Consider the following 26,990-nt stretch of genomic DNA (forward strand, 5'->3'; position numbering starts at 1 on the left):
GAGAAGAGGCTCAACAGGACCCGGGGTCAAACTTTCAGAGCGCTCGCCCCGCCCATCCGTGGACCGCTTTTACAGTGGTGCGAGCGCGACCCCGTTTCTGCTCGGGCGTCGCTGATTGGAGACGAGGGCGGGGAAGGCGGTAGGCGCAGCCAATCCGGGCCGCCCTTCGCCGCTCTCCTCCCAGCCCCTCCTCTTTCCCGTGGAGTTAGTCTTCCGCAGGCGGCGTCTCCGGCTGGTGTCTGCTTGCGCTCTCCCAGCGGTCAGCCCCGGGTGAGCCGGTGCAGTCGAGGCTGGGGACGCCGGCGCGCAGGCCATGGCCTCCCCCGGGCTGCCACAGCCCCCGGCCGAGGTCTCGCCCTGGCCTCTGCGCCTGCTGCACGCGCCTCCCGGGCTGCTGCGGCTGGACTCCATCGGCGGCGCGCTGCTGCTGCTGCTCGGCCTCGCGGCGCTCCTCGGCTGGAGCTGGCTGTGGCGGCACCGGGCGCGGGGCATCCCCCCCGGACCCACGCCCTGGCCCGTGGTGGGCAATTTCGGCTTCGTGCTGTTGCCACCGTTCCTCCGACGGAAGAGCTGGCTGCAGCGCCGGGCGAGGGCCGCAGGAGTGGAGCCCTCGGCCCTGGGCCCGCAGTTGTACCTGGCCGACCTGGCCCGCGTATACGGCAACGTCTTCAGCTTTTTCATCGGCCACTACCTGGTGGTGGTCCTCAGCGACTTCCAAAGCGTGCGCGAGGCGCTGGTGCAACAGGCCGAGATCTTCAGCGACCGCCCGCGGGTGCCGCTCGTCTCCCTCGTAACCAAGGAGAAGGGTGAGCCGCTTCTCGGCCGCCGGAGCCTTGAGGGTCGCGGGCCGTGTGAACGCGCGATGCGGCGCATGGGGCGCGCCAGGTGCACCGGGCTGTGGTTCCTGTGCCCTTTGCAGCCGCGCGCACCCAGCCCGGCTCACCGCAGGCAGCCCCAAAGTAGGAGGGTGGCGGCAACGCCTCCTTTTCCTGGTGCCTTTAAGATCGTATCGAGCTGTGATGGATGAGGGACTCGTTCTTATTCCAAGATAAGAAGTGAGAAACCCACTGGAAAGTTGAGGAAGGGAAATGGGGATGGGGGCGCGGGTGGAGACGTGTGAAAGCCAGGCTCTATCTTTCCTGTCTGTCCTTTCCAGAACAAGGCCTCATTCTCAAGGCTGTGTCCCCAGGGGGAAACTTTGGCTGTGTTAGATGGAGGCAGGGATATTCATTACACCTTCTGTGTTCTGAATGAAAGCGTTTAAGAAGATAGTTCCCCATAAGATAGAAAGTCCAGAAAACATGTTAGGAGCCTATTGGCAAACCTAGTTTACTGGGTTTGTAACCTCTGTGATTTCTGCTTATGGAAGTCCAAGTTGGGCAGTTTTGATGGTTGGGAAACATACTATCCACATTTACTCTCTCCCTAACCCAATCCTCCCACCTCCTTTGTTTATCAGTCTTACCCTTTGTTTTACTGGCTGGCATAGGTCCCAGACTTTTTTGTCTGAGTTCATATGTTAATTTAATTGCCTTTCATCAGTCTTTCCTTCTGGAAGCTTTTTGTCACTCCCTCTCCAAGTTAGCTCCCTTTTGGAACCAGTTTCTTTGCACAAGTACTTTTTTCACTGCCCTTAGCAAAACTGGGGCTACAGAATTTTGCAATCTTGGGCCTGGAAGCGTGTCTTTACCACAAAACTGACATCTAGGAGAATGTGGACTGCGACATAAAAAGATTCAGGCTTTTAAGAGTCTGATTAAGCCAGAGTTTTCCCTCAGGATTTTAATGAATAGCAGTGATGATCATAATATTTTAAATGTCCCACTGAAGAACATGTCACAGTTCGTAAGCCACCGTCTCCACGCCGTCACACATGCTGCTGCTTCTACCTAGAATTCTCTTCCAGCCTCATGGCTGCCTGGAAAACTCCTGTTTTCTCTTCTTTTCTTTTCTCTCTTTTTAAACACATCGTGGTGAAATACACATAACATAAAATTTGCCATCTTAACCATTTTTAAGTTCAGTGACATTAGGTCATTCACATTGTTATGAAACCATTACCACTATCTCCAGAATACTTTTCATCTTGCAAAACTGAAACTGTACCATTAAACAAACTTTAAAAAAAAAACCTCCTTGAGGCAGGCACCTGGATGGCTCAGTTCGTAGAGCATGTGACTCTTGATCCTGGGGTTGTAGGTTTGAGCCCCACGTTGGGTGTAGAGAGTACTTAAAATTTAAAATTTAAAATTTAAAACAAAAAATAGAAAAAACCCTCCTTCCTCTTTCTAGCCCCTGGCAACCACTGTTCTATTTTCCGACTCTATGGATGTGACTATTCTAGGTACTTGATATGATTGGTATCATCTAATATTTATTCTTTTGTAACTGACACTTTCACTTAGCCCCATGTTTTAAGCTTTTTCAATGTTGTAGCATGTGTGAGAATTGCTTGCCTTTTTAACTCTGAATACTATTCAGTGGAATGTATATAACACATTTTGTTTATCCCCTGATGGATGCTTGGATACTTCTGCCATTTCACTATTATGAAAAATGCTGCTATGAACACGGTACATATACAAATATCCATTCAAGTCCTTCCTTTCAATTCTTCTGAGTAGTTACCCAGAGGTGGAATTGCTTGATAATATGGCAATTCTGTATTTCATTTTTTGAGTAACTACCCTACTGTTTTCCACAGTGTCTGCACCATTTTACATTCCCACCAGCAATGAACAAGATTCCAATCTTCCCACATCATCTTTGCTATTTTCTGTTTCTCAAACCTGCTTAAATGTCACCTCTTTGAGAATGTGTTCCCCAGCATACCTCTCTACCAGGGAGAGGGGAGCTACCCTTTCTCTATGACACCACTGTTTGGGCTGAAACCCCTCCCCCTCCCACCCCCTGCCAGTCAGTCAGCAGGTCTTGTCAATTCTGCAGAGACAGTTCTGTATCCATCCACTTGTTTCCATCTCCATTGTCAGCACCTTCATGCCAGGTACCATCATTTTCATTTGATACTTGAAGCCACTTCCCTAGCCTGCTTGCTTCTACTCCAGTTTTATTTTATTTTATTTTATTTATTTAATTTTTTTAATGTTTATTTATTTTGAGAGAGAGAGAGCGTGTGTGTGTGTGTGTGTGTGTGTGTGTGTGTGTGTGTGAGCAGGGAAGGGACAGAGTAAGGGAGACACAGAATCCGAAGCAGGCTCCAGGCTCTGAGCTGCCAGCACAGAGCCTCACATGAAGCTCGAACCCACGAACCGCATGATCATGACCTGAGCCAAAGTCAGACGTTTGACTGAGCCACCCAGATGTCCCATCGAGTTTTTTATCTACACATCAGCCAAAGGGATCTCTTTTAAAAACCAAGAATCACAGGTGCCTGGGTGGCTCAGATGTTGAGCTTCTGACTTCATCTTAGATCATGATCTCAGGGTTCAAGGGCTTAAGCCCCACGTTGGGCTATGGGCTGGCAGTGCAGAGCCTGCTTGGGATTCTCTTTCTCTTCCTCTCTCTCTGCCACTCCCCCATTTGCACTCTCTATCTCTCCTCTCTCTCACTCTGAAAATAAATAAATAAACTTAAAAAAACAAAAAACAAAAAAAACCATGAATCAAACCATGTTGCTCCCCAACTTAAACCAGTTGCCTCCAACTCCATCCTGGACCTACTGTGCCTGGAAGAATCTGGGCCCTGCCTGCCTTTCTCACTTTCTCTCTCTCTCCATTCTGCCTTGACTCATACATTTCAACCTGCTCTAGAAAAATTAAGCAGATTCCTGGCAAGCTTGTGACTGCCTCAGTCTACTGGGTTTATTGTCCTTGGGCCTAGAATAACTTTTCATATGACTGACTCCTTATCCTCTCTCAGGCTAATTGTCACCTTTCAGTCCTATTTTAGACACTGCTCAATATCACAACTTATTTTATCTCTTTCATATTTCACTCATTAAACACTTTGAAAATATTTAGCCTATTACCAGCCCCACCTACCAATGGAATATAAACTCTGTGAGGGCAAAGGTTTGGTTCATGTTGTTACCCACTGTATCCCCACTGGTTGGCACAGAATAGGTAATCAAAAAATGAATGAATCTATGCATACAAACATCTGTTGATGCACGTAACACATTATACTGTAATTTTCTTGCATGTCTGTCTTTTCCTCTAGATATTTTTAAGGTGTGAATTAGATTTTCTTCTTTGAGGTCCTTCTTGGTGGATATATGGTTTGCTCAAAAATCTGTAATAAGGCATTTTCTTTTTTATTTTGAGGGAGAGAGAGTGCGAGTGCACGTGTGCATGAGCATGTGTATGTGGGGGAGGGGCAGAATGAGGGGGAGGGAAAAAATCTTAAGCAGGCTTCATGCTCAGCATGGATCTTGACTTGGGATCAATCTCAGGACCTTGAGATCATGACCTGAGCCAACGCTTCACTAACTGAGCCACCTCGCTGCCCCTATAATAAGATAGTTTCTAAGTATTAGTTGAATCACAGCTTATTATTAGATCTTTATGTAGGAAAGGCCTGGGAGCCTGGGGTAACTGGGTGTTTCAGCATCTCAATCAAAGCATTCATTCTCCCAAGAGACAGTTATGGTTCTTTAGGTGATGCTGGGTATTGTAATGGGTGTGTGTTGGGCAGTGTGCTGTGAGCTGAGAAAAGTTGCTGTGGTGGAGGCAGTTGACAAGAGAAGGTAAAGGAAGAACCATAGGTCGCAAAGGAGATGCTTGTGGGGCTAACTTAGAGTAGAGAACAGGTCATCTGAATAGGAAAATGGAGACAGCTGAGGAATTTTTTTAATGGAAATTGTTCAAAGGTGAAGAATAAAAGGGGAGAATGTGAGTTTATTTCAAGATGCCCATCAAAGGATGAGGGACCAGACAAATTCTGAGTAGATGTCACAAATCGAGAAATGGATAGCCTGAAGTTATCAGCCTGAAGGAGAGGCCATGAGAGCTAGAGGCTGAGCAGCTCAGCACTACTTGAGGAGTGTTCACGCTGTTTGGCTACTGTTTCCAATGGCAGAATTAGAAAATGTGAAATTGTCTAGAAGAGAAATGTGTATAGGAGAAAGAGAAACAGTATTAGGAATTAGAGGTCAATAGCATTATTAAATATTTAGTACAAGATATTTTTAGGGTCACCTGGGTGGTTCAGTCAGTTGAGTATCCAACTCATGGTGGTAAGATCAAGCCCTGGGTCTGGCTCTGCACTGGCCGTGGAGCCTGCTTGGGATTCCCTTTTCCTCTCCCTCTGCCCTTCCTCCACTCACACACTTGCACACACATGCTCTCTCCCTCAAAAAATTTAAAAAATAATTTAAAAGATTTTTAAAGAACATTGGTGCTAAAGTTGGTGAGACTAGCAGAGAAAGGAATGTTTTATAAACAGTGATGTGCAGAGACAGGCTGGAAATACTTAACACATTGCCAAAAAGTTCTAGAATGTGGGGAAGTTATTATATTTGAATTTTTCAAAATATGCTTGGGCAAGGTGATGTTCTTTTTAAGCCAATAAAAACTCTAGTAAGCTAGATATGCCATAAAGGTATTTTACATTAGCTATGCCCATCATTCTCATCAGTCTACCTGATTCTTTCCTGAGCAGGAATACAAAATAAAGCTACAAAGTCAGAGTCAAGGCTACCAAAAGTGCTTTACCCTAAGTGTGGTCTATTTCTTCTAAAAGGTTTGTGTACATCACATTTTTATTATAAAATATTTCAAATATAAAGTTCAGAGAGCATATAAATTTCTTTATCTACCATTCAGATTTGCTTCACATTCATAAACAATACATAGTTTTATTTGGTATGTTTTTTAAAAACTTATATATGTCATATATTTAAAGTACCATTTCTATTCCAGCTGTTATTAGTTGATTTATCTATTTCTCTGTTGATAGAAATTAGATCTTTTTTTTTTTTTTTTTTTTTTTTTTTTTTTTTTTAATTTTAGAGACAGCATGAGCAGGGGCAAGGAGCAGAGGAGAGAAAAAGAATCCTAAGCAGGCCCCATGCTTGGCTCAGAGTCCAAATCAGGGCTTGAACCCATGACCCTGGGATCATGGCCTGAGCTGAAATTGAGAGTCTGACACTCAGCTGACTGAGCCACCCAGGCGCCCCAGAAATTACATTATTTCTAATTTTAAGAGATTGCTAGAAACTTGGAGCAAGAGTGAAAGCAAATTGCAGAGCCATAAAAAAATGGAACATAAAAGGAAACTTGGAAGAAATTTAAGAGCAGAGTATAGATCAGTCAGTACTGACTACTTTAAAGGGGAGCAAGATGCAAAATGAAATTAGGAGATGAAGATAGAAAATGAAAGTTCATCTGGGGAATTTAAAAATGAATGAGGGGGCGCCTGGGTGGCTCAGTCGGTTAAGCGTCCGACTTCAGCTCAGGTCACCATCTCGCGGTCCGTGAGTTCGAGCCCCGTGTCGGGCTCTGGGCTGATGGCTCAGAGCCTGGAGCCTGCTTCCGATTCTGTGTCTCCCTCTCTCTCTGCCCCTCCCCCGTTCATGCTCTGTCTCTCTCTGTCTCAAAAATAAATAAATGTTAAAAAAAAAAAATGAATGAGTAGGGGAGCCTGGGTGGCTGGGTTGGTCGGTTGAATGTCTGACTCTTGATTTTGGCTTGGGTCATGATCTCAGGGTCGTCTGCTCTGGGCGTGGAGCCTACTTAAGATTCTTTCTCTCCCTCTCCCTCTGTCCCTTCCCTGCTTGTGTGCGTTGTCTCTCTTTCTCAAAACTAAACTAAACTAAAATAAGAAAAACAGGATAACCAAATCTTGTAGTAAGTGCAGTAAAATAGGTATTTGAAATAGTTATGTACTCGTAGCAAGAGGGCCTGAATTCCCAGTAAAAGGAACACTTCTATGACTCTGTGGAAGGAAAGGGCAAATGTAATCACTGGGTAGATAGCACCTTCTCTATGTCAGGAGGAAGAAAACTTATATGTGATGGATGTAAATTGCATCAAATTTAATGTATTTAAGTACTTTTACTTTATTTTTATTATTGTAAAACATGTGGAAGAGGAAAAAAAAAAAGAATTCCTTTCAATTCTTTACAAAAAGAATTGAAAGCCATTTGAGATCATTGTTATTCTGAGATAGCCATTATTGGTATTTTTATGTACTGCCTTTGTCTTTAGCCCTACTAAAGAATGAATGGGTCAACCAGGCAATTAGAGAAGAAATTTATAAAAAATATGGAAACAAATGAAGATGAAAGTACAATAATCCAAATGCTTTGGGATGCAGCGAAGGCAGTCCTGAGAGGAAAATACATTGCAATCCAGGCCTATCTCAAGAAACAAGAAAAATCCCAAATACAAAATCTAACAGCACACCTAAAGGAAATAGAAGCAGAACACAAAGACACCCCAAACCCAGCAGAAGAAGAGAAATAATAAAGATCAGAGCAGAAATAAACAATATAGAATCTAAAAAAGACTGTAGAGCAGATCAATGAAACCAAGAGTTGTTTTTTTTAAAAAATAAACAAAATTGATAAACCTCTAGCCAGGCTTGTCAAAAAGAAAAGGGAGATGACCCAAATAAAATCATGAATGAAAATGGAATTATTACAACCAACCCCTCAGAAATACAAGCAATTATCAGGGAATACTATGAAAAATTATATGCCAACAAATTGGACAACCTGGAAGAAATGGGCAAATTGCTAAGCACCCACACACTTCCAAAACTCAAACAGGAAGAGATAGAAAACTTGAACAGACCCAAAACCAGTGAAGAAATTGAATCAGTTATCAAAAATCTTCAACAAAGAAGAGTCCAGGACCAGATGGCTTCCCTGGGGAATTCTACCAGACATTTAAAGCAGAGATAATACCTATCCTTCTCAAGCTGTTCCAAAAAATAGAAAGGGAAGGAAGACTTCCAGACTCATTCTATGAAGCCAGTATTACTTTGATTCCTAAACCAGACAGAGACCCAGCAAAAAAAGAGAACTACAGGCCAATATCCCTGATGAATATGGATGCAAAAATTCTCAATAAGATACTAGCAAATCGAATTCAACAGCATATAAAAAGAATTATTCACCATGATCAAGTGGGATTCATTCCTGAGCTGCAGGGTTGGTTCAACATTAGCAAATCAATGTGATACATCACATTAATAAAAGAAAAGATAAGAACCATATGATCCTGTCAATCGATGCAGAAAAAGCATTTGACTAAATTCAGCATCCTTTCTTAATAAAAACCCTCAAGAAAGTCGGGATAGAAGGGACATATTTAAACATCATAAAAGCCATTTATGAAAAGCCCACAGCTAATATCATCCTCAATGGGGAAATACTGAGAGCTTTCCCCCTGAGATCAGGAACACGACAGGGATGTCCACTCTCATCGCTGTTGTTTAACATAGTGTTGGAAGTGCTAGCATCAGCAAACAGACAACAAAAGGAAATCAAAGGCATCAAAATTGGCAAAGATGAAGTCAAGGTTTCACTTTTTGCAGATGGCATGATACTACACGTGGAAAACTCGATAGACTCCACCAAAAGTCTGCTAGAACTGATACATGAATTTAGCAAAGTTGCAGGATACAAAATCAATATACAGAAATCAGTTGCATTCTTATACACTAATAATGAAGCAACAGAAAGACAAAGAAACTGATCCCACTCACAATTGTACCAAGAAGCATAAAATACCTAGGAGTAAACCTGACCAAAGATGTAAAAGATCTGTATGCTGGAAACTATAGAAAGCTTATGAAGGAAATTGAAGAAGATACAAAGAAATGGAAAAACATTCCATGCTCATGGATTGGAAGAATAAATATTGTTAAAATGTCAATACTACCCAAAGCTATCTACACATTCAATGCAATCCCAATCAAAATTGCACCAGCATTCTTCTTGAAGCTAGAACATAATCCTAAAATTTGAATGGAACCACAAAAGACCCTGAAGAGCCAAAGTAATTTTGAAGAAGACGACCAAAGCGGGAGGCATCACAATCCCAGACTTTAGCCTCTACTACAAAGCTGTAATCATCAGGACAGCATGGTATAGGCACAAAAACAGACACATAGACCAATGGAATAGAATAGAAACCCCAGAATTAGACCCACAAAAGTGTGGCCAACTAATCTTTGACAAAGCAGGAAAGAATATCCAATGGAAAAACGACAGTCTCTTTAACAAATGGGCTGGGAGAACTGGACAGCAACATGCAGAAGGATGAAACTAGACCACTTTCTTACAACATTCACGAAAATAAACTCAAAATGGATAAAGGACCTGAATGTGAGACAGGAAACCATCAAAACCCTAGAGGAGAAAGCAGGAAAAAACCTCTCTGACCTCAGCCGCAGCAATTTCTTACTTGACACATCCCCAAAGGCAAGGGAATTAAAAGCAAAAATGTGCATGCATTTTTAAACAGTGTATTTGCTTCTTTAAAATGGAATTGTGTTCACACCCTTTAAAATTGTTTTCAGAATTGTTTAAAATTGTTTTTGTCAATTTTCTGAACATGTTTCTGCATTATTAATTATTCTCCTGCAAAGATCCTAAGAGCTGTACAACATTCCTTTGTGAGAATCTATCACAGTTGGTTTAGCTTATGCTGTGTTTGGTTTGAAGTGGATCTTTGTTTCAACTGTGTGGCACCTGTTCCTCTGTAGAAGACTCCCTTTTGAGGAGCTCTTCGTCCTCGCCACTCACTTGTACTCACTAACTGTGGTTGGAACGTGAGATGCCATGTCTTTATATGAATTCCCTTCTCTGACAGCAGTGATTAGGCAAGGATTAGAACCCCGATCAAAGGTGACTTGATCAGAATATCTTACCTCTGTACCAGTGGCTAGTTTGTAGGCTGGGCACCGAACTTAAGAATTTATGTTCATGGCATGGTCTGGAAACCTCAAGTCACAAAATAAACTTAAGGTGTTCCAAATTGGTATCACCAGGGGATACCTGACTGAAGCATTTGAATCCTCCCCCAGCATTTTTTTTAAGTGAGATCTGAAGAATAGAGGCCTTTTCTCTCTGGTGGGGAAAATGGGAGATTAGGCATCTGAAGATAGCTCCTGATGCTTGGAAAAGCTAGTTTGCAATGGGAAAAAGTGAAGTCAGGCAGAAAGCATTTGAAAATAGGTGCAGTGAGAAAGAGATGTGTGGCATTTAGTCTTCTCTGAAGTGATGACCCCTAGCTCTTCCTGGTTTGTTTTGTTTGTTTGTTTGTTTGTTTGTTTGTTTGTTTTTGGTTGCGCAGCCTAATTGGCCTCTTTGCCAAACCTACTTAAGGATATATTTTTGTCATTCCCACCCAAGAGTCCTGATTTTTGCTTTGGAGGCATTTTTATTTTTTAGTGTTATTATCCTCCTTGAAGTGAAGTCTTTGTACACATCCACAGATACCATTGCTTTTCAGGGCTAAGAATGGAGATGTTAACAACTGTAGGATGTGCCTGAACCTCTTTCAGACGCTCCTAGGACCATAAGCCATTCTGGCTCCAAAACATGAGTGTTTTGTAAAGTTCAAAGCCTTGGGCCATTAATTCTGTCCATGCCTCTCATTCTAGCATTCTCAGGCAGTCTCTTTGGTCACCTCTTTTGTCTTGCACTTCACACCTGTCAACCTGTTGTCACATATCCCAGTCTTCAAACATTAGCCTCTTCTGAGAAGGTTCTCTCCATTTCCTTGCCTTATCTAAACCTGATTTCCCTCTAAAGATAATTTAGCCCTTCTTCAGTTGTTGGGCTGAACACTGGGGTGTTATACGTAAGTGATGAATCACTGCAATCTACTCCTAAAGCCAAGACTACACTGTATGTTAGCTAACTTGAGAAAGAAAAAAAAAAAATAATTTAGCCCTTCTTGAAACAGCCTCTTTAACTTTGCTCAAGTTGTTTTTCGAAAATGTACCTTCATACACATCTTTAATTTTCTTAATTTTTTTAAAATTTATTTTTGAGAGAGAGAGTGCGCATGTGTGCACATGAGCTGGAGAGGGGCAGAGAGAGAGGGAGACAGAGCATCTGAAGCAGGCTCTGTGCTGACAAGCAGAGAACCTGATTCGGGACTCAAACTCACAAACCGTGAGATCATGACCGGAGCTGAAGTCAGATGCTTAACCGACTGAGCCACCCAGGCACCCCTATTCACATCTTTATTTACAAATGCAGCATCAGTTCAGGTGTCCTTTCTTCTGAGAAGTGCTGCCTTTCCTCAGCTGACACAGCACTCCTTCCTTTGTCTACACTGCAACTTCAGTACACCTCTAACATACAACATTGAATCAGTGCATCCCAACAATGCAACATTCAATACAGTCCAACATAAAACATTCAATACTGTACATTCCAACTATGCAGCCAAAGTACAATCCAACATACAGCATTCAATACAATATGTAACTTCAATACAATCTAACATACAACAGTATATTGGATTGTTGGTTAAGTTCCCATAACGACTAACATCTTAAAAAGAGAGACGATGGCTCTTTTAAATCAATATGCCCTAAGTAACTTGTATATAGGGGACTCTGAATAAATTTTGGAAAAGCTGATAGTAAAGGGGTGTTTTACTAGATAAAATATTTCTAAAATATATATGTGTAGTTTAAAAGATGGTGAGTAGATCACAAAGACTGAGAACCTAATAACAGAAAAATAAAGTTCCTTAAGAAATAGAGCAAAGCAGAGATGTCGTATGTTATATCTTAAATTAGACGACAGTTAAAATTAGTATCAAATCCTGAAATTAGAGTGAAAGACTGGATCTTTCTAAGGAAAAAGAAGGGGGCCTAACAATGCTTAGCCTCTGAATGCCGAAAGCAGCAAGAGTTGGCCATGGCTAAATGCAGGAAGAGTGACTAAGCTGCGGTTGCCTAGGAAATAGTTTACGGGGCTTTATTAAAGGGAGTATTCTAGTTTCAGGAATGGTTAAGACATTTCCACTTCTTTTTTGTCTTGATAATCACAGACCAAACCAGAGGGACTTTTTAAAATTTAATTTATTTTTTAAATTTACATCCAAATTAGTTAGCATATAGTACAACAATGATTTCAGGAGTAGATTCCTTAATGCCCCATATCCAATTAGCCCATCAACCCTCCCTCAACCTCTCCAGTAACCCTTTGTTCTCCAAATTTAAGAGTCTTATGTTTTGTCCCCCTCCCTGTTTTTATATTATTTTTGCTTCCCTTCCCTTGTGTTCATCTGTTCTGTGTCTTAAAGTCCTTATATGAGTGAAGTCATAGATATTTGTCTTTCTCTGACTAATTTCACTTAGCATAATACCCTCCAGTTTTATCCACATAGTTGCAAATGGCAAGATTTCATTCTTTTTGATTGCCGAGTAATACTCCATTGTATATATATACCACATCTTCTTGTCCACTCATCCATCAATGGACATTTGGGCTCTTTCCATACTTTAGCCATTGTTAATAGTGCTGCTATAAACACTGGGGAGCATGTGTCCCTTCAAAACAGCACATCTGTATCCTTTGGGTAAATACCTAGTAGTACAATTGCTGGGTCAAGGGGTAGTTCTGTTTTTAATATTTTGAGGAATCTCCATACTGTTTTCCAGAGTGGCTGCACCAGTTTGCATTCCCACCAGCAGTACAAAGAGATCCTCTTTCTCCACATCCTCACCAACATCTGTTGTTGCCTGAGTTGTTAAGGTTAGCCATTCTGACAGGTGTGAGGTGGTATGTCATTGTGGCTTTGATTTGTATTTCCCTGATGATGAGTGATGTTGAGCATTTTTTCATGTGTTGGTTTGCCATCTCAAACCAGAGGGACTTTTAACAGAAGCACACACTCCACCCAGGATGAAATGGATCTACAATGTTCTGTGTCACAACATTGGAAGACAAAAAGTAGACATCGGATTGGCAAATGACTTCATAGAGTGGAGGATGACCATCCCTAATTGGTCTACACTGGGGGCAGGTACTAGTGGAGTGTGAGACAGTTTATCCTGCAGAACCCCAGAAAGTCTCAGGAATTGGAGATACCAGTGGTAACAGGAGATGGGTATGAGCCAGTGGGCTGGAACAGTGATTGTTTGAAATGCATACAAAATATAGTTAGACTGTCCCTTTTCACCATACCCACCCCTTCAAAAAACAGAAAGTAGGGGCGCCTGGGTGGCGCAGTCGGTTAAGCGTCCGACTTCAGCCAGGTCACGATCTCGCGGTCCGTGAGTTCGAGCCCCGCGTCAGGCTCTGGGCTGATGGCTCGGAGCCTGGAGCCTGTTTCCGATTCTGTGTCTCCCTCTCTCTCTGCCCCTCCCCCGTTCATGCTCTGTCTCTCTCTGTCCCAAAAATAAATAAAAAACGTTGAAAAAAAAAATTAAAAAAAAAAAAAAAAACAGAAAGTAGGTGCCAAAAAACAGAAAGTAGGTGCCCTGAACAATCTTGGGTTTAAATGACTTCTTGGCCAGGGATGCGAAGTGGGTGGAGTGAGGGCAGAGATCTATGATCTTGCATCACACAAGATGAAAAGTTGCTGTAGACAGAAGACTCTTGAAGAGCTTCCCTTTGAGTGTGAGATTGAGTTTGACAAGGAACACCCAACAAACCTGGCCACTAGCAAAAGAAAATAAGGAAAATTGTCTGTCTTGGCCTGGACTCTGGCAGAGAAGGTGTTCTCTGCTACTTCCAATCCCTGTTGCAAGTACCCTGCCATTTTAGTACAAAAGCAGCCATAGACTATATGTGAGTGAATTATAGTGGCTCGTTAACTCCTGTGTTCTAGTAGCCTTTATTTATAAACCCTGAAATTTGAATTTCATATTTTTTTCATATATCATGAAATGGTGTTTTGTTTTTTTCCCCAACCATTTAAAAATGCAAAAATTCATCTTTGCTGACTGGCCATATAAAAAGAGACAGCAGGCTGGATTTGACCTGTGGGCTAAAGCTTGCTGATCATTATTCTGGACTTTAAGTAACTGTATTAAAAATTTAAGGGTGAGTATTCACTTTGTTTCTCTAATGCAAAAGAAGGCAAGAAAGGAAGGAGAAAAAAGAATAGATACAGCCAGGTAAAGTTCAAAATAATGTATTAGAAATAAATTCATAATTATATTAAGTATAAATGAACTAAATTGGCTAAAGGATAGATTGCTAGAATGGATTTTTTAAAAATTAAAATGTATGTTATTTTAATTTTTTTTAACAGTTATTCATTTTTGAGAGACAGAATGTGAGCAGGAAAGGGGCAGAGAGAGAGGGAGACACAGAATCCAAAGCTCCAGGCTCTGAGCTGTCAGCAAAGAGCCCAACGTGGGGCTTGAACTCATGAACTGCAAGATCATGACCCGAGCCGAAGTTGGACGCTCAACTGACTGAGCCACCCAGGTGTCCCCAAATGTATGTTATTTTAAAAGAGACATACCCTCCCTCCAAAAAGAGAAATACCCCAAACATAAGTGTACGTTAAAATTCAAAGTGAAAGAAAGGAAAATGTTATACCAAGATAATACTTTAAAAAGAAAAGCTGTTGGGATACCTGGGTGGCTCAGTCGGTTAAGCATCTGACTTCAGCTCAGGTCATGATCTCGAGGTTCGTGAGTTCGAGCCCTGCCTCGGGCTCTGTGCTGACAGTTCAGAGCTTGGAGCCTGCTTCAGATTCTGTGTCTCCCTCTCTCTCTGCCCCTCCCCCACTCACACTCTGTCTCTCAAAAATAAATAAACATTAAAAAAATATTTTTAAAAGAAAATATATACTTTGACAATATATACTTTAAGTCAAACTTTATTATTAAGAATTAGTGAATTACATGATGAGAACAGGAAGAGGAAGATATAATAACTTGGAACTTGCATATACCTAACAGTGTTCTCTAGCATATATAGGTATCTGACAGCAAAGATAAGTTAACAGATATAAGCGGCTACATTGCAAAATTCTATAGCAAAACTTACAGAACTGCAAAGAGAAATCAATAAATGTACCATTTTAGCAAAATATTTTAACATAAGCATTTGAATAACAGAGAGAGCAGGAAGATCAAATTTGCTAAGGATACAAAATTTGATTTTGTACCTTTGTACAAATGTACCATTTGATTCCAATGGTTATCAGGTTTTTTTGTATTGGACATATAGAGAACCCTGTACCCCACAATTGAGTCTATAAAAATTCTCTGAATTTAATTGGAAATTGTATTAAAATAGATCACATACTAGGCTAAAAAGCAAGCCTCATTAACGTCAAAAATCAGTAGAAGACAAATTAATTTAGGTGGCAAAAAATCATAATAGAAAAAAATTTTAACTTAAGATTATAATGAAAATACTTGCAAACAGTACTTGTGGACTGCAGCTAATGCGGTACCCAAAGGCAAATGTAGCTCCCTAAGTTATGTATTAGGGTAAAAGTCTGAAAAGTAATAAGTTAGATGGCCAACTTTATGTATCTGGAAAAGAATAAAAGCATAAACTCAAAAGAAAAAAGAAGGAACATAATTTTACACAAATTCTTCCAGAGAAAAAGAATATACCCTGGATTAGTTTAGAAGGCCAGTATATCCAGACAAGTACGTTATAAGAAAAAAGAAATTTATTGGCCATTTCATTTCTGAATATGAATTTAAGAAAACATACAAGAAACCAAATCCATCGATTAAAAAAAAACATAAAAACACTGTATAACCAAAATTGGATTTATTTTTTATTGCAAGCAGTTTCAATTATCAGAAGGAAGATAGTTTCAAATCTATAAATTAAATGCAATTCCAATGAAAACCTCAAAGTTTTTTTTAATAGAGTTTGACAAGCTGACTCTAAAGTTTTATAAAAGAGTGAAGAGCCAAGAATAATTTAAAAAGCAATGTTGAAAGAGAATAAGGAGGGGGGACTTCCCTATTAGATGTTAAGACTCACTGTGAAGTCTATTTCTGTCTTATAAAGTAACAGTAATTAAGACAATGTGCTCTAAGCACTTTGGAGAGTAATTTGGCAAATCTAGTCATATTGACAAAGTACGTGTTTTATGACTTACCAAACCACTCTTAGCAATGTCTTCAAAATTCTGAGGAAGTAGAAAAGGTAGAATAAACACATTTTCTAAAAAAATCTTTCGAAATTTGCTGCCCATGCATTTTTGCTTTAGCAAAAGAAGGGAAGGAAACAAGAAAGAGGAAGAAGTAGAATCCTGGAAATGGGTTCAGCACAGGAGAATCTAAAATAATTCCTTAATGATGCCCCACAGAGGTCATCACACACCTGAATAGAAGGCCTAGAAGCAGCAGATTTGAGCAGATGTGTGGCAGAGTCCAAGGATAAAAGCAGAGCTGATAAATCGCCTGATTCATTTGACCACACAGATGTTTACATTGAGAGGCATTTTGTAAAGGTATTAAATATTGTGATAAGATTTAACCACAGAGAAAGGTCTGTATTTCATCCTCAGCTGGATTCACAGCATCCCGGTCCCTGGCACTGACTCAATATTCAGAAATATTTGTTAAATAAGTGATACTCAAAGATAGCAGAAATGAAGTAGATTAAAAATGGCAAAGAAGGAGAACCAGCTGGAACAATAAAGGGCACCATGGAAAATAAAAGGGTGAAAGAGGGGACAGGAAATAAGGAATATTTGAAAACAAATTGATACATCTGGGAACAATTCTGTTGGGTTTGATGGTGGGAGATGTATAACATAAGTGAGAATCAAATGAGGTATAGTTGTGGACGACTTTTGAGTTCAGATGTTTTTAAATTAGGGCTGTTGCTGACAACAGACATTTTAGATTACCTGCCAGCTATTCGGTTGCAAACTGATGGTGAATGTTATAGTCCAGTGGGACTGTTGATTTATTTGGCTAATATTTGACAAGCTCCTCCTGTATACTCAGAATGATGCCAGATGCTGGGATTTTAATAGCACAATCAGGTATTGTCCCTGCCTCCTTCTATTCAGAATCTTTAGAATATGGGTATATCCAGCCTGAAATTTTTTTTTTTAATATTTGTTTAGTTTTGAGAGAGACAGACAGGGTACAAGTGGGGGAGACAGAATCTGAAGCAGGCTCCAGGCTCTGAGCTGTCAGCACAGAGCCCCATGCAGGGATTGAGCCCACAAACTACGAGATCATGACCTGAGCCAGATGCTTAACCGACTAAGCCACCCAGACGCCCCCAGCCTGAAATATTTTTTAAGCCTGGATTTACTCTTATGAAACATAAGATTCAGAAATTTACGCTAAAGAAAGAGGAACCCTTTTGCACTGCTGATAAGAATGCCAACTGGTGCAGCCACTCTGGAAAACAGTATGGAGGTTCCTCAAAATATTAAAAATAGAACTACCCTGTGACCCAAGAATTGCACTACTAGGTATTTATCTAAAGGTACAGGAGTGCTGATTCGAAGGGGCACATGCACCCCAATGTTTATAGCAGTGCTATTGACAATAGCAAAGTATGGAAAGAGCCCAGATGTCCATCGACTGATGAATGGATAAAAAAAGATGTGGTTTATGTATACAATGGAATATTACTAAGTGATCAAAAAGAATGAAATCTTGCCATTTGCAGCAATGTGGATGGAACTAGAAGGTATTATGCTAAGCGAAATAAGTCAGAGAAAAACAAATATATGACTTCACTCATGTGGAATTTAAGATACAAAACAGATGAACATAAAGGAAGGGAAACAAAAATAAGTTAAAAACAGGGAGGGAGACAAACCATAAGAGACTCATAAATACAGAAAACAAAACTGAGGAGTGCTGGAGGGATTTGGGGTGGGGGGATGGGCTAAATGGGCAAAGGGCATTAAGGGGGACATTTGTTGAGATGAGCACTGGGTGTTACATGTAAGTGGTGAATCACTAAATTCTATTCCTGAAATAATTATCACACTATATGTTAACTAACTTGGATGTAAATTAAATAATAATGAATGAATAAATAAAATACGTAGAACAAACTGCTGGGGGGGTAGGTGGGGGATGGGTTAAATGGGTGATGGCCATTAAGGAGGGCACTTGCTGGGATGAGCACTGGGTGTTGTATGTAAGTGATAAATCACTGAGTTCTACTCCTGAAACCAATACTACGCTATATGTTAACTAACTTGAATTTAAATAAATTAAAAAAAAATTTAAGACTAAAATAAATAAAAAGAAATTTACACTAACTCTAAAAATTGAAATTCATTGCTTTTCATTTCACTGGGGGTTCCTATCTATAAGCTATATTGTATAGGATTTTTATTATTAGAAACATATGCTATCTTGATAATTTCGCTAATCATTCTTCTTGGCTGGCGATCTCTACCTGTATGTAGATGAACTTTGCACACGTGACTTGACAAATACAGGACACACTTCATTGTAAGTCCTTTTAAGTGTTATCAGGCATCGCTCTCTCTTACATTTTCTTGGTGTCCTTTTGCAGGGATTGTATTTGCACATTATGGTCCAGTCTGGAGACAACAGAGGAAGTTCTCTCATTCAACTCTTCGTCATTTTGGCTTGGGAAAACTTAGCTTGGAACCCAAGATTATTGAGGAGTTTAAATATATAAAAGAGGAAATGCAGAAGCATGGAGAAGACCCCTTCAACCCTTTCCCCATTCTCAACAATGCTGTCTCTAACATCATTTGCTCCCTGTGCTTTGGCCAGCGTTTTGATTATACCAATAGTGAGTTTAAGAAAATGCTCAATCTTATGTCACGATCGTTAGAAATCTGTCTCAACACCCAGCTCCTCCTGGTCAACATATGCTCCTGGCTTTATTATCTTCCCTTTGGACCATTTAAAGAATTAAGACAGATTGAAAAGGATATTACCACTTTCCTTAAAAAAATCATCAAAGACCATCGAGAGTCTCTGGATGTGGAGAATCCTCAGGATTTCATAGACATGTACCTTCTCCACGTGGACGAGGAGAGAAAAAATAATAGCAATAGTAGCTTTAATGAAGATTATTTATTTTATATCATTGGGGATCTCTTCATTGCTGGAACTGATACCACAACTAACTCCTTGCTTTGGTGCCTTCTTTATATGTCACTGAACCCCGACATACAAGGTAATTAACAGATGTCTCCTTTATTCAAGCAAAGCCAGGCTATTTAATTTTTTTTTCATGTTTGTTTATTTTTGAGAGACAGACAGGGAGCAGAGGAGGGGCAGAGAGAGAGGAAGAGAGAACCCGAAGCGGGCTCCAGGCTCTGAGCTGTCAGCACGGAACCTGACACGGGGCTCAAACTCATGACCCAAGAGATCATGACCTGAGCCAAAGTCGGATGGTTAACTGACTGAGCCACCCAGGCTCCCCAAAGCCAGACTATTTAAATCAGTATCAGCAACTTTGGTGATGCTGTAGCTTCTAGCTCTGAGCAGTGTCTTCAGGCTGGGAAACAAAATGGAAATCCTTGAACCTCATAGGGAGTTGGTAAGGTATTAACAGAAAAACTCCCAGTGGGACTAATGTCATACTTGCTTGCCCCTGCTTTAAATCTCTACAGGTCTGATTCTGTGTGAAATATATAGAGAGGAAGAATTTTAGAGAAGAAGGACAATTCAGAGCTGAAGGGAATCATAATGATTGTCTGAACCCAGTCATCTTGTTTTGAAACTGGAGAACGAAGACCCAGAGAAGTTCTGTGACTTTCACAGAGTGTCTGGCAGTTCATAATGGAAAAATACAAAAGAGGACAGTATATATTACTTTTCTACTGCTTCTATAACAACCACAAACTTAGTGACTTAAATCAACACAAGTTTGTTATCTTAAACTTCTGGGTCTCATTGGGCTAAAATGAAGATGTTGGCAAGGCTGCCTTCCTTTCTGGAGACTCTAGAGGAGAATCCATTTCCAGCTGCCTTGGCTCCTGGCCCTGCTTGTCCATCTTCAGACCCAGCGATGTTGAAGCACTGTGATCATTTTCTTTTAGTCACATCTCCCTCTAACGTTAAACTCAACTGGGGAAAGTTCTCCAATTTTAAAACCCAAGTAATTAGTGCACACCCAGAAAATCCAGGGTAATCCTCCCTACTCAAGGCCCTTAATCTGATCACAGCCGTGAGGTCTTTTTTGCCACATAAAGGAGCATATTCATAGGTTCCAGGGGGTTAGGGTGTGGACATCTTTGAGGGGCCATTTTTTGTGTACTGTAAATGAGATTATGCCTTCTGCATTATTGTTCACTATTGAGTAACAAGTTATCCCAACATTTAGCATCTAAAAACAACCACCATTTTACTATCTTACATAGTTTCTGAGGATCAGGAATCCAGGAGCAGCTTAGCCTGGCTGGTCTGGCTTAGGATTCCTCATGAAGTTATAGTCAAGATGTTGGCTGAAGCTGCAGTCATCTGCAGGACTGACTGAGACTGAAGGATCCACTTCCAAGATGACTCATGCCCTTGACTATTGGCTGCAGGCCTCACCGCTTGGACTTTTCCACAAGGCTGCTTGACTTGGCAGCTGCCTTCCCCCAGAATGAGTGACCCAAGAGAGAACAAGTATCAAGACAGGAGCCACAGTGTTTTTTATAACCTAAGCTCAGAACTGACATGGTGTCACTTCTCCTTTACTCTGTTGGTCACACAGATCAACCTAGTACAGAGTGGAGGGGGACTGTACAAGGACGCGAACACCAAGGGGCAGGGATCACTGGGGGCCCTGTTGGGATAACTCACATTGTCACATACAAGCTTAGAGAGTCAAAACAAGTGTCCATATGAAAGAATGATTGAGAGTACTCCTGAATCCAGAATGCTTTCTCCTTTACCCTTCTATCTGTTCTGCTATCCTTCAAAGTCACAGGGTGGTACAGGGTCCCTGGGACTAACTGCCTCTACTTGGAATATATGACCAATGCTTTATGCTCTGAGGCTGAGTCAGGTCCAAACTGCCAACTTATCGCTTGTGTGTATGACACACATATGGGAAGTATGCATGAGAAGGCAGTCTCAACTCTTCTGGCTTATCTTATGGTTTATTCTTTGTTATTCTTTCCTTTTTTAATTCTTTTTAATAGAAAAGGTTCAGGAAGAAATTGAAAGGGTCATTGGTGCTGACAGAGTCCCTTCCCTCACTGACAAGGCCCAGATGCCCTACACAGAAGCCACCATCATGGAGGTGCAGAGGCTGACTGTGGTGGTGCCACTTGCCATTCCTCATATGACCTCAGAGAAAACAGGCAAGTCCAGTGTCTTTCTCCTTTGAATGCCCTTGAGGGAATCCCAGCCTTCCAGTCCAAAGAAGTTTAGGTGAGGGCGTGATGACCATTGCCCAGCTTGATTCTCCTGAGGGTGTAACGTTGTATTGTGGATAATTAAATGTCCAGTGGATGCTTCAGCCCTCAGTTGTCCATTATTCACATCCTGGTATTCCAGCACAGCTTGTTTTATAAATAGCTCTCTAGACTTCAGAGCATGCACACTTACATTGTCAGACAAATTACGCTGCCATTTAAGATGGCTGTATTGGCAGAAAAAACTCCAGAATTAACAAAGGCACCTCTCAGTCTTCTTGGAGGTCAGAAGAGCTAGCCTAAAATGAAATTAAGCATTTTAACTGGGAATTATCCTACCTTACCTCTTAGAGTTCTACAACTGAAGCATAAATATTAAAGAATTAGAAGAGCCCATCTGATTCTAAAGACACCTGTGTCAACTTCACACCTACATTGAAATGTGTCCATTTGTGGTCATGTCTTTGACATGTAAGCACTCAGACTTTATGTAAAATTCCTCAGAACAAGGAACTTCCCTCCTCTGGAGATAGCCCATGATGTAATGAGCTTAACTATGGTTATAAGACAGTTGTAAGAGGCAAGAACTTATAAATGACATTGGATCACTTCATGGTTTTTCTTGTGCTAGTTAGATGCACTGTGTGTGCAGTATCTTGGGTGTTGTTTAAGGTGCACATGAACTTGTCAGTGGTAAAAGCAGTGTTGACTTCCGTGTACAGTTGACCCTTGGACAACATGGATTTGAACTACAGTGGGTCCACTTACACATGGACTTTTCTCAATAAATGTATTGGGAAAAGTTTTAGAGTTTTGCAGTAGTTTGAAAAAATTCATGAATGAACTGCATAGCCTAGAAATATGGAAGAAATTAAGAAAAAGTTAGGTATATCTTGAATGCATAAAAAATATATATATACTAATTATTTTATCATTTACTACCATAAAATACAGTTGACTCATGAGGTTTGAACCGCATGGGTCCTTTTATAGGCCAATTTTTTACAGTGCAATACTGTAAATGTATTTTATGATTTTTGTTTTAAAGCAAAGTTTTTATTTTTTAATTTTTTATTTTAAGGACTTTTATTTTTAAGTAATATCTCTACCCAATGTGAGATTCGAAGTCACAACCCTGAGATCAAGAGTCATATGCTCTACTGACTGAGTCAGACAGGCACCCCTCTCTTGTGATTTTTTTACTAACATTTTCTTTTTTCTAGCTTACTTTATTTATTATAAAAATACAGTAAATAATACAAAAATATTTGTTAATCACCTATGTTATTGGTAAGGCTTCAGTCAACGGTAGGCTATTATGAGTTAAGTTTTGGGGAATCAAAAGTTATATGCAGATTTTATGCAGGGGCTCAGTGCCCCTAACCCCCACATGGCTTAAGGGTCACCTATATTAGGAATTTGTAATTCTTTGGGAAGTTTACCTGGAATGTCCTATGATTTCTGTTTCAGTGTTTTCTCTTAATTACAATGTTTCAATGGTTTGATTTGATTCATTAACTCTGTGTCTATTAAAGCAGTTCCTGTGCCTCATCTCAGGCTGGGGTCCTGAGATGGTGTTGATAGCATCTTGTCCCAACCCTCAAGTACCTCAGTGTTTAGTCTCCACAAATTAAGTAGCTAGATATGTAACCGGATTTTTTTTTTTTTTTTCAGATAGTGATGTTTACCGCGAACTATTAGTTGAATGACACTGGTTTTTTTGTTTGTTTTAGTGCTCCAAGGATATACCATTCCTAAAGGCACAATGATATTACCCAACTTGTGGTCAGTACACAGAGACCCAGCCATTTGGGAGAAACCGGATGATTTCTACCCTAATCGATTTCTGGATGATCAGGGACAACTTATTAAAAAAGAAACATTTATTCCTTTTGGGATAGGTCAGTTAAACTTTTATTTTCTAAATGGCATAATTGAAGAGGGAAGACTAAAAGAATCTTTTATTATTTCATGCTAAAACTGTTTTAAAAACATTTCCATCTTGACAAGCAAACATAAGAGAAGAGGTAAATAATTGAGATTAAATGCAGCCCCCTGCATTTATTTCAGATTTTAAAAACAAAATGAAAGCAGTTGGTTTTAAATCCCGAGATATGACTAGAAATCTTCCTTTCTGAGCTGCCCAAGTGATTGTTTGAGTCCCAGGAAATTGTTGGAGTTAAGAGCAACTTGTGACCTTCTGCTGTGCTGGTGGCTGAGAGGCTGGGTTTGCTAATCTCACCAGTCCCTCTTTTAGAAACCTGTATGAGCACATGTAGGGTTCTGTCTATAGAAAGGAATGCTCCAAACATTGTCTTCTGACTCATTCTCTCTTTAATCTTCCAGTTAAGACCAAAGGAAAGCCATAAGAAGGTATGGAGGAGACAGGGTTGCCTAGATCTGTCTCTAGTTCCTGTCTCGAATGAGGATAAGTTTTCATGAGTAGGAGTTAAAATGTGAACTTAGTGTGTAGAAATTCGGACCAGCGTATGCTTTGGGAGGCCATGAGGTATATATGACCATTTTGTTTTAAAACTCTCCATATCTGCATTTAAAACACTTAATTGAGATATTTCATATACCATTGCCAATTGCCCTTCTTGAGATAGGAAATAGGGTGATGTTTATAGTGTCAACTTTCTTTTCTCATTTTTAGGGAAGCGCGTGTGTATGGGAGAACAGCTGGCAAAGATGGAATTATTTCTGATGTTTGTGAGCCTAATGCAGAGTTTCACATTTGCTTTACCGAAGGATTCTAAGAAGCCCATCCTGACTGGAAGATATGGTCTAACTTTAGCCCCACATCCATTTAATATAATCATTTCAAAGAGATAAAGAACGTGCCCAAGAAGAGGGTGTAAATACATCTCCTTCTGAGCAGATTCTTCCTCTGCAGTTGACAGCAGACCCAGCAACGCAGTGGGTCCGGGTCAGGCTCAGATGAGAGGGAGACCGGAAAGAGGGTGGAGCTTGATTCTTCAACAGGATGTGTCTGTCATTTTAGTAATGTGCGTCTGTGACTTACGGAATGGGGACCAAAGTGCTGGATCAGGAAGAAGAGATCTGGAGTTTATGGAGTTTATTGGAGCTCCCACCAATGAACATTGCTTCTCATCTTTCAGTGCCTCAGTCATTCTGTGTGTAAAATGAGGTTAAGAAAATTCTCCTTCTCTATGTTTCAGCACTAAAGAAGGGCAAAGACCCCGTATCTTTTCTTTTCTGACCTCACCAAAACACTGTTAGTTTCTGGAGAACAAATTCAGAAGTAGAAGGAAGTTCTGCCCGTTTAAGACCTGTGACAACACGAAAGTAGTGTTCAGACTTGAATACTTTGTCAGAGAAGGATGTGGGTTTAGGCAATGATGAGTTAGAGCTTTTCTCTGAACAGATCTTATGTCGGTTTGGTGTAAGGGCTTGTTCTGTTACTGTTATCTTTTTTGTTTGCGATGTAGTTTTTACGTTTTGTAGACATGGACTCAAGTGCCCTTGTCCAGTGTGTAGCGGAAAGGTTATTGTTTGAATTTATATGTCTACCTTCTTTTTTTTAAGTTTATGTATTTTGAGAGAGAGAGGATGCGTTGCATGTGCTCGCGTGAGCGGGGGAGGGGCAGAGAGAGAAGAAGAGAGAATCCCAAGCAGGCGTCAGTGTGCAGCCTGATCCCGTGAACCTCAAGATCACGACTGGAGCTGAAATCAAGAGTTGGGCGCCACCCAGTGCCCCGTACGTCTACCTTCTATTTCAACTTTAGAAACTGTGAGCCTGGCTGAAGAGGTGGCTTCAAGGCAGAGCTCCTTTCTGCTCAGCTACTTGCAGAGATGTAGCTCTGCCTTTTGACTTGAGCCCTGAATAGTGAGCTTGGGCATTTTGATACTGGGATTCATCAGGGAAAGATTCAAACTGTGCTGAACATCCCTTTTGTGTTCTCTCTTCCACTAGGCTTAATATGTCTCATCTTTGAGTACTCTCAAAGACAAAGAGTCATTCTTTTTTTTTTTTTAACTTTATTTTTGAGAGAGAGAGTGTGTGTACACACGCTCACTAGTGGCGGGGGGGGGGGGGGGGGCGGGGAGTAGAGAGAGGGAGAGAGAGAATCCCAAGTAGGCTTGGTGCCGTCAGCACAGAGCCCGATGCGGAACTCGATCTCATGAACCACAAGATCGTGACCTGAGCTGAAACCAAGAGTCGGTCACTTAACCAACTGAGCCACCCAGGTGCCCCAAGAACTACATTGCTTCTTAATAAAGATGGTCCCTCTAGAATAGCAGTTCTCAAAAAAGGTAATGACTCCTTCCAGGGCATGTTTGGAAATGTATAAGTGCATGTTTGGGTGTCACAATGATGAGGGTGCTATTGGCCTTGCCATGTGGCAAGTGGCTTGCCATGTGGCTACATGTCTGAGCAGACCTGTACAATGAGGAATAATCCTGCCTAGTATGCCAGGTAGTTCCCCCATTGAGGATATGCTCCAAAGAATGACCAGCCCTTTCCTTGATTCTTCCACAGTGCTCCTTATATAGAAGCAATCATGATAAGAATATGAACAACCACAGTTTGGAACCTTTCCTCATGCTGGCCCCATACTTACTTCATGCTTTACTGGCATGCTTACATAATTCTTAAAGAAACTCTGTTAAGAAGATGTTATTTTGTAGGTGATAGAGCTGAAAGTCGGAGAAGTTAAGGTACATAGCTAGAAAGTAACCTTGTTCATTTCAAACCTACCAGTCCCTAGGACCAGAGAGTTCTTTCTGAACCACTTCTCTGTACTGCACCACTTGATCCCGTGAGAGTCTACTCTGCGTTTTCAATACAGATAGGTGAAAGGCAGGCAAATCTCTAGGTGCCTTGAGGATTTTTATCAACTAAAAAAGAAAAACTAATTAACTAAATGCCCCGGAATTGTGAGCAAATGGAGTGGTTGTTGTGTAGATTTTTGATGAGACGATGCATGTGTGGTTAACGCACTTTGAACAGGACAATTTGTCTCTGATCTGGAATTTTATATGTTTTTGAATTGCACTAATAATGTCACATTAGCAAGTTTATTTTTTTATTTTTTTTATTTATTTTTTTTTAACGTTTATTTATTTTTGAGACAGAGAGAGACAGAGCATGAACAGGGGAGGAGCAGAGAGAGAGGGAGACACAGAATCTGAAACAGGCTCCAGGCTCCGAGCTGTCAGCACAGAGCCTGACGCGGGGCTCGAACTCACGGACTGTGAGATCATGACCTGAGCCGAAGTCGGACGCTTAACCAACGAGCCACCCAGGCGCCCCAGCAAGTTTATTACTCCTTAATTGATAAATACATTTTCAACATTCCTAACCAGTTTGTAGCTTACTTGAAACAAAACAAAACAAAACTGTACTGTGAGATTATGTTGGAATCAGATGCTCATTAAACTTTTAAATATAATGCCTCAGACTGTAGCACTTTAAATACCTCTTTATATGGTTAAGTCACTGAAAGGACTGTTAATGCTTTCCTTGTATATATTGACATTTTATGATTTTGTACTTTATGATTTATTTGAAATGTAAAAATAATGGTATTTTGTTTTATATATCTTCTTAATATCTAATTTTTAGTCCTCTTTTTTAGCATAATTTTTGGTGCTCTTATTAAACTTTCAATTTTAATGGAAATTAATGGCAATTAAAATTAGTATCATGTCTGGGTTTTTTTTTTTCTTCTTCTTGTTTTAACTGCTAAACAAAAATTTTTTTAAACCAGATGTCAGGTTAGGAAACGCAAGAGGCAGCAGACT

General features: G+C 40.6%; 1 protein-coding gene across 2 annotated transcripts; it reads left to right on the top strand.

Moving 5' to 3' along the window:
* Positions 1–203: 203 nt before the first annotated feature.
* On the top strand, positions 204–26,638 carry CYP2U1 (cytochrome P450 family 2 subfamily U member 1). Of its 2 annotated transcripts, XM_078445832.1 has the most exons (6): positions 204–806; positions 18,413–19,048; positions 21,006–21,167; positions 22,955–23,122; positions 23,568–23,594; positions 23,878–23,987. In XM_078445832.1, the coding sequence occupies exons 1-5, from the start codon at positions 314–316 to the stop codon at positions 23,588–23,590; spliced, it is 1,482 nt and encodes a 493-aa protein (XP_078301958.1). In that variant the 5' UTR covers positions 204–313; the 3' UTR covers positions 23,591–23,594; positions 23,878–23,987. The 2 variants fall into 2 exon arrangements, with proteins under 2 accessions (XP_078301958.1, XP_060511812.2); XM_060655829.3 differs by lacking the exon at positions 23,568–23,594 and having other exon boundaries at positions 23,878–26,638.
* Positions 26,639–26,990: the final 352 nt, after the last annotated feature.

This window comes from Panthera onca, chromosome B1 (genome assembly GCF_046562875.1).
Source record: "Panthera onca isolate mPanOnc1 chromosome B1, mPanOnc1 haplotype 2, whole genome shotgun sequence".
In the NCBI taxonomy this organism is placed as follows: domain Eukaryota; kingdom Metazoa; phylum Chordata; class Mammalia; order Carnivora; family Felidae; genus Panthera; species Panthera onca.

What these genes read in the sequence shown, in the direction of transcription:
- CYP2U1 (XM_060655829.3), top strand. Translation starts at nt 314, where the DNA reads ATGGCCTCCCCCGGGCTGCCACAGCCCCCGGCCGAGGTCTCGCCCTGG. An exon ending in CCTCGTAACCAAGGAGAAGG is followed by an intron (nt 807 to 18,412) that starts GTGAGCCGCTTC and finishes GTCCTTTTGCAG; the next exon opens with GGATTGTATTTGCACATTAT. An exon ending in ATTTATTCCTTTTGGGATAG is followed by an intron (nt 23,123 to 23,877) that starts GTCAGTTAAACT and finishes TCTCATTTTTAG; the next exon opens with GGAAGCGCGTGTGTATGGGA.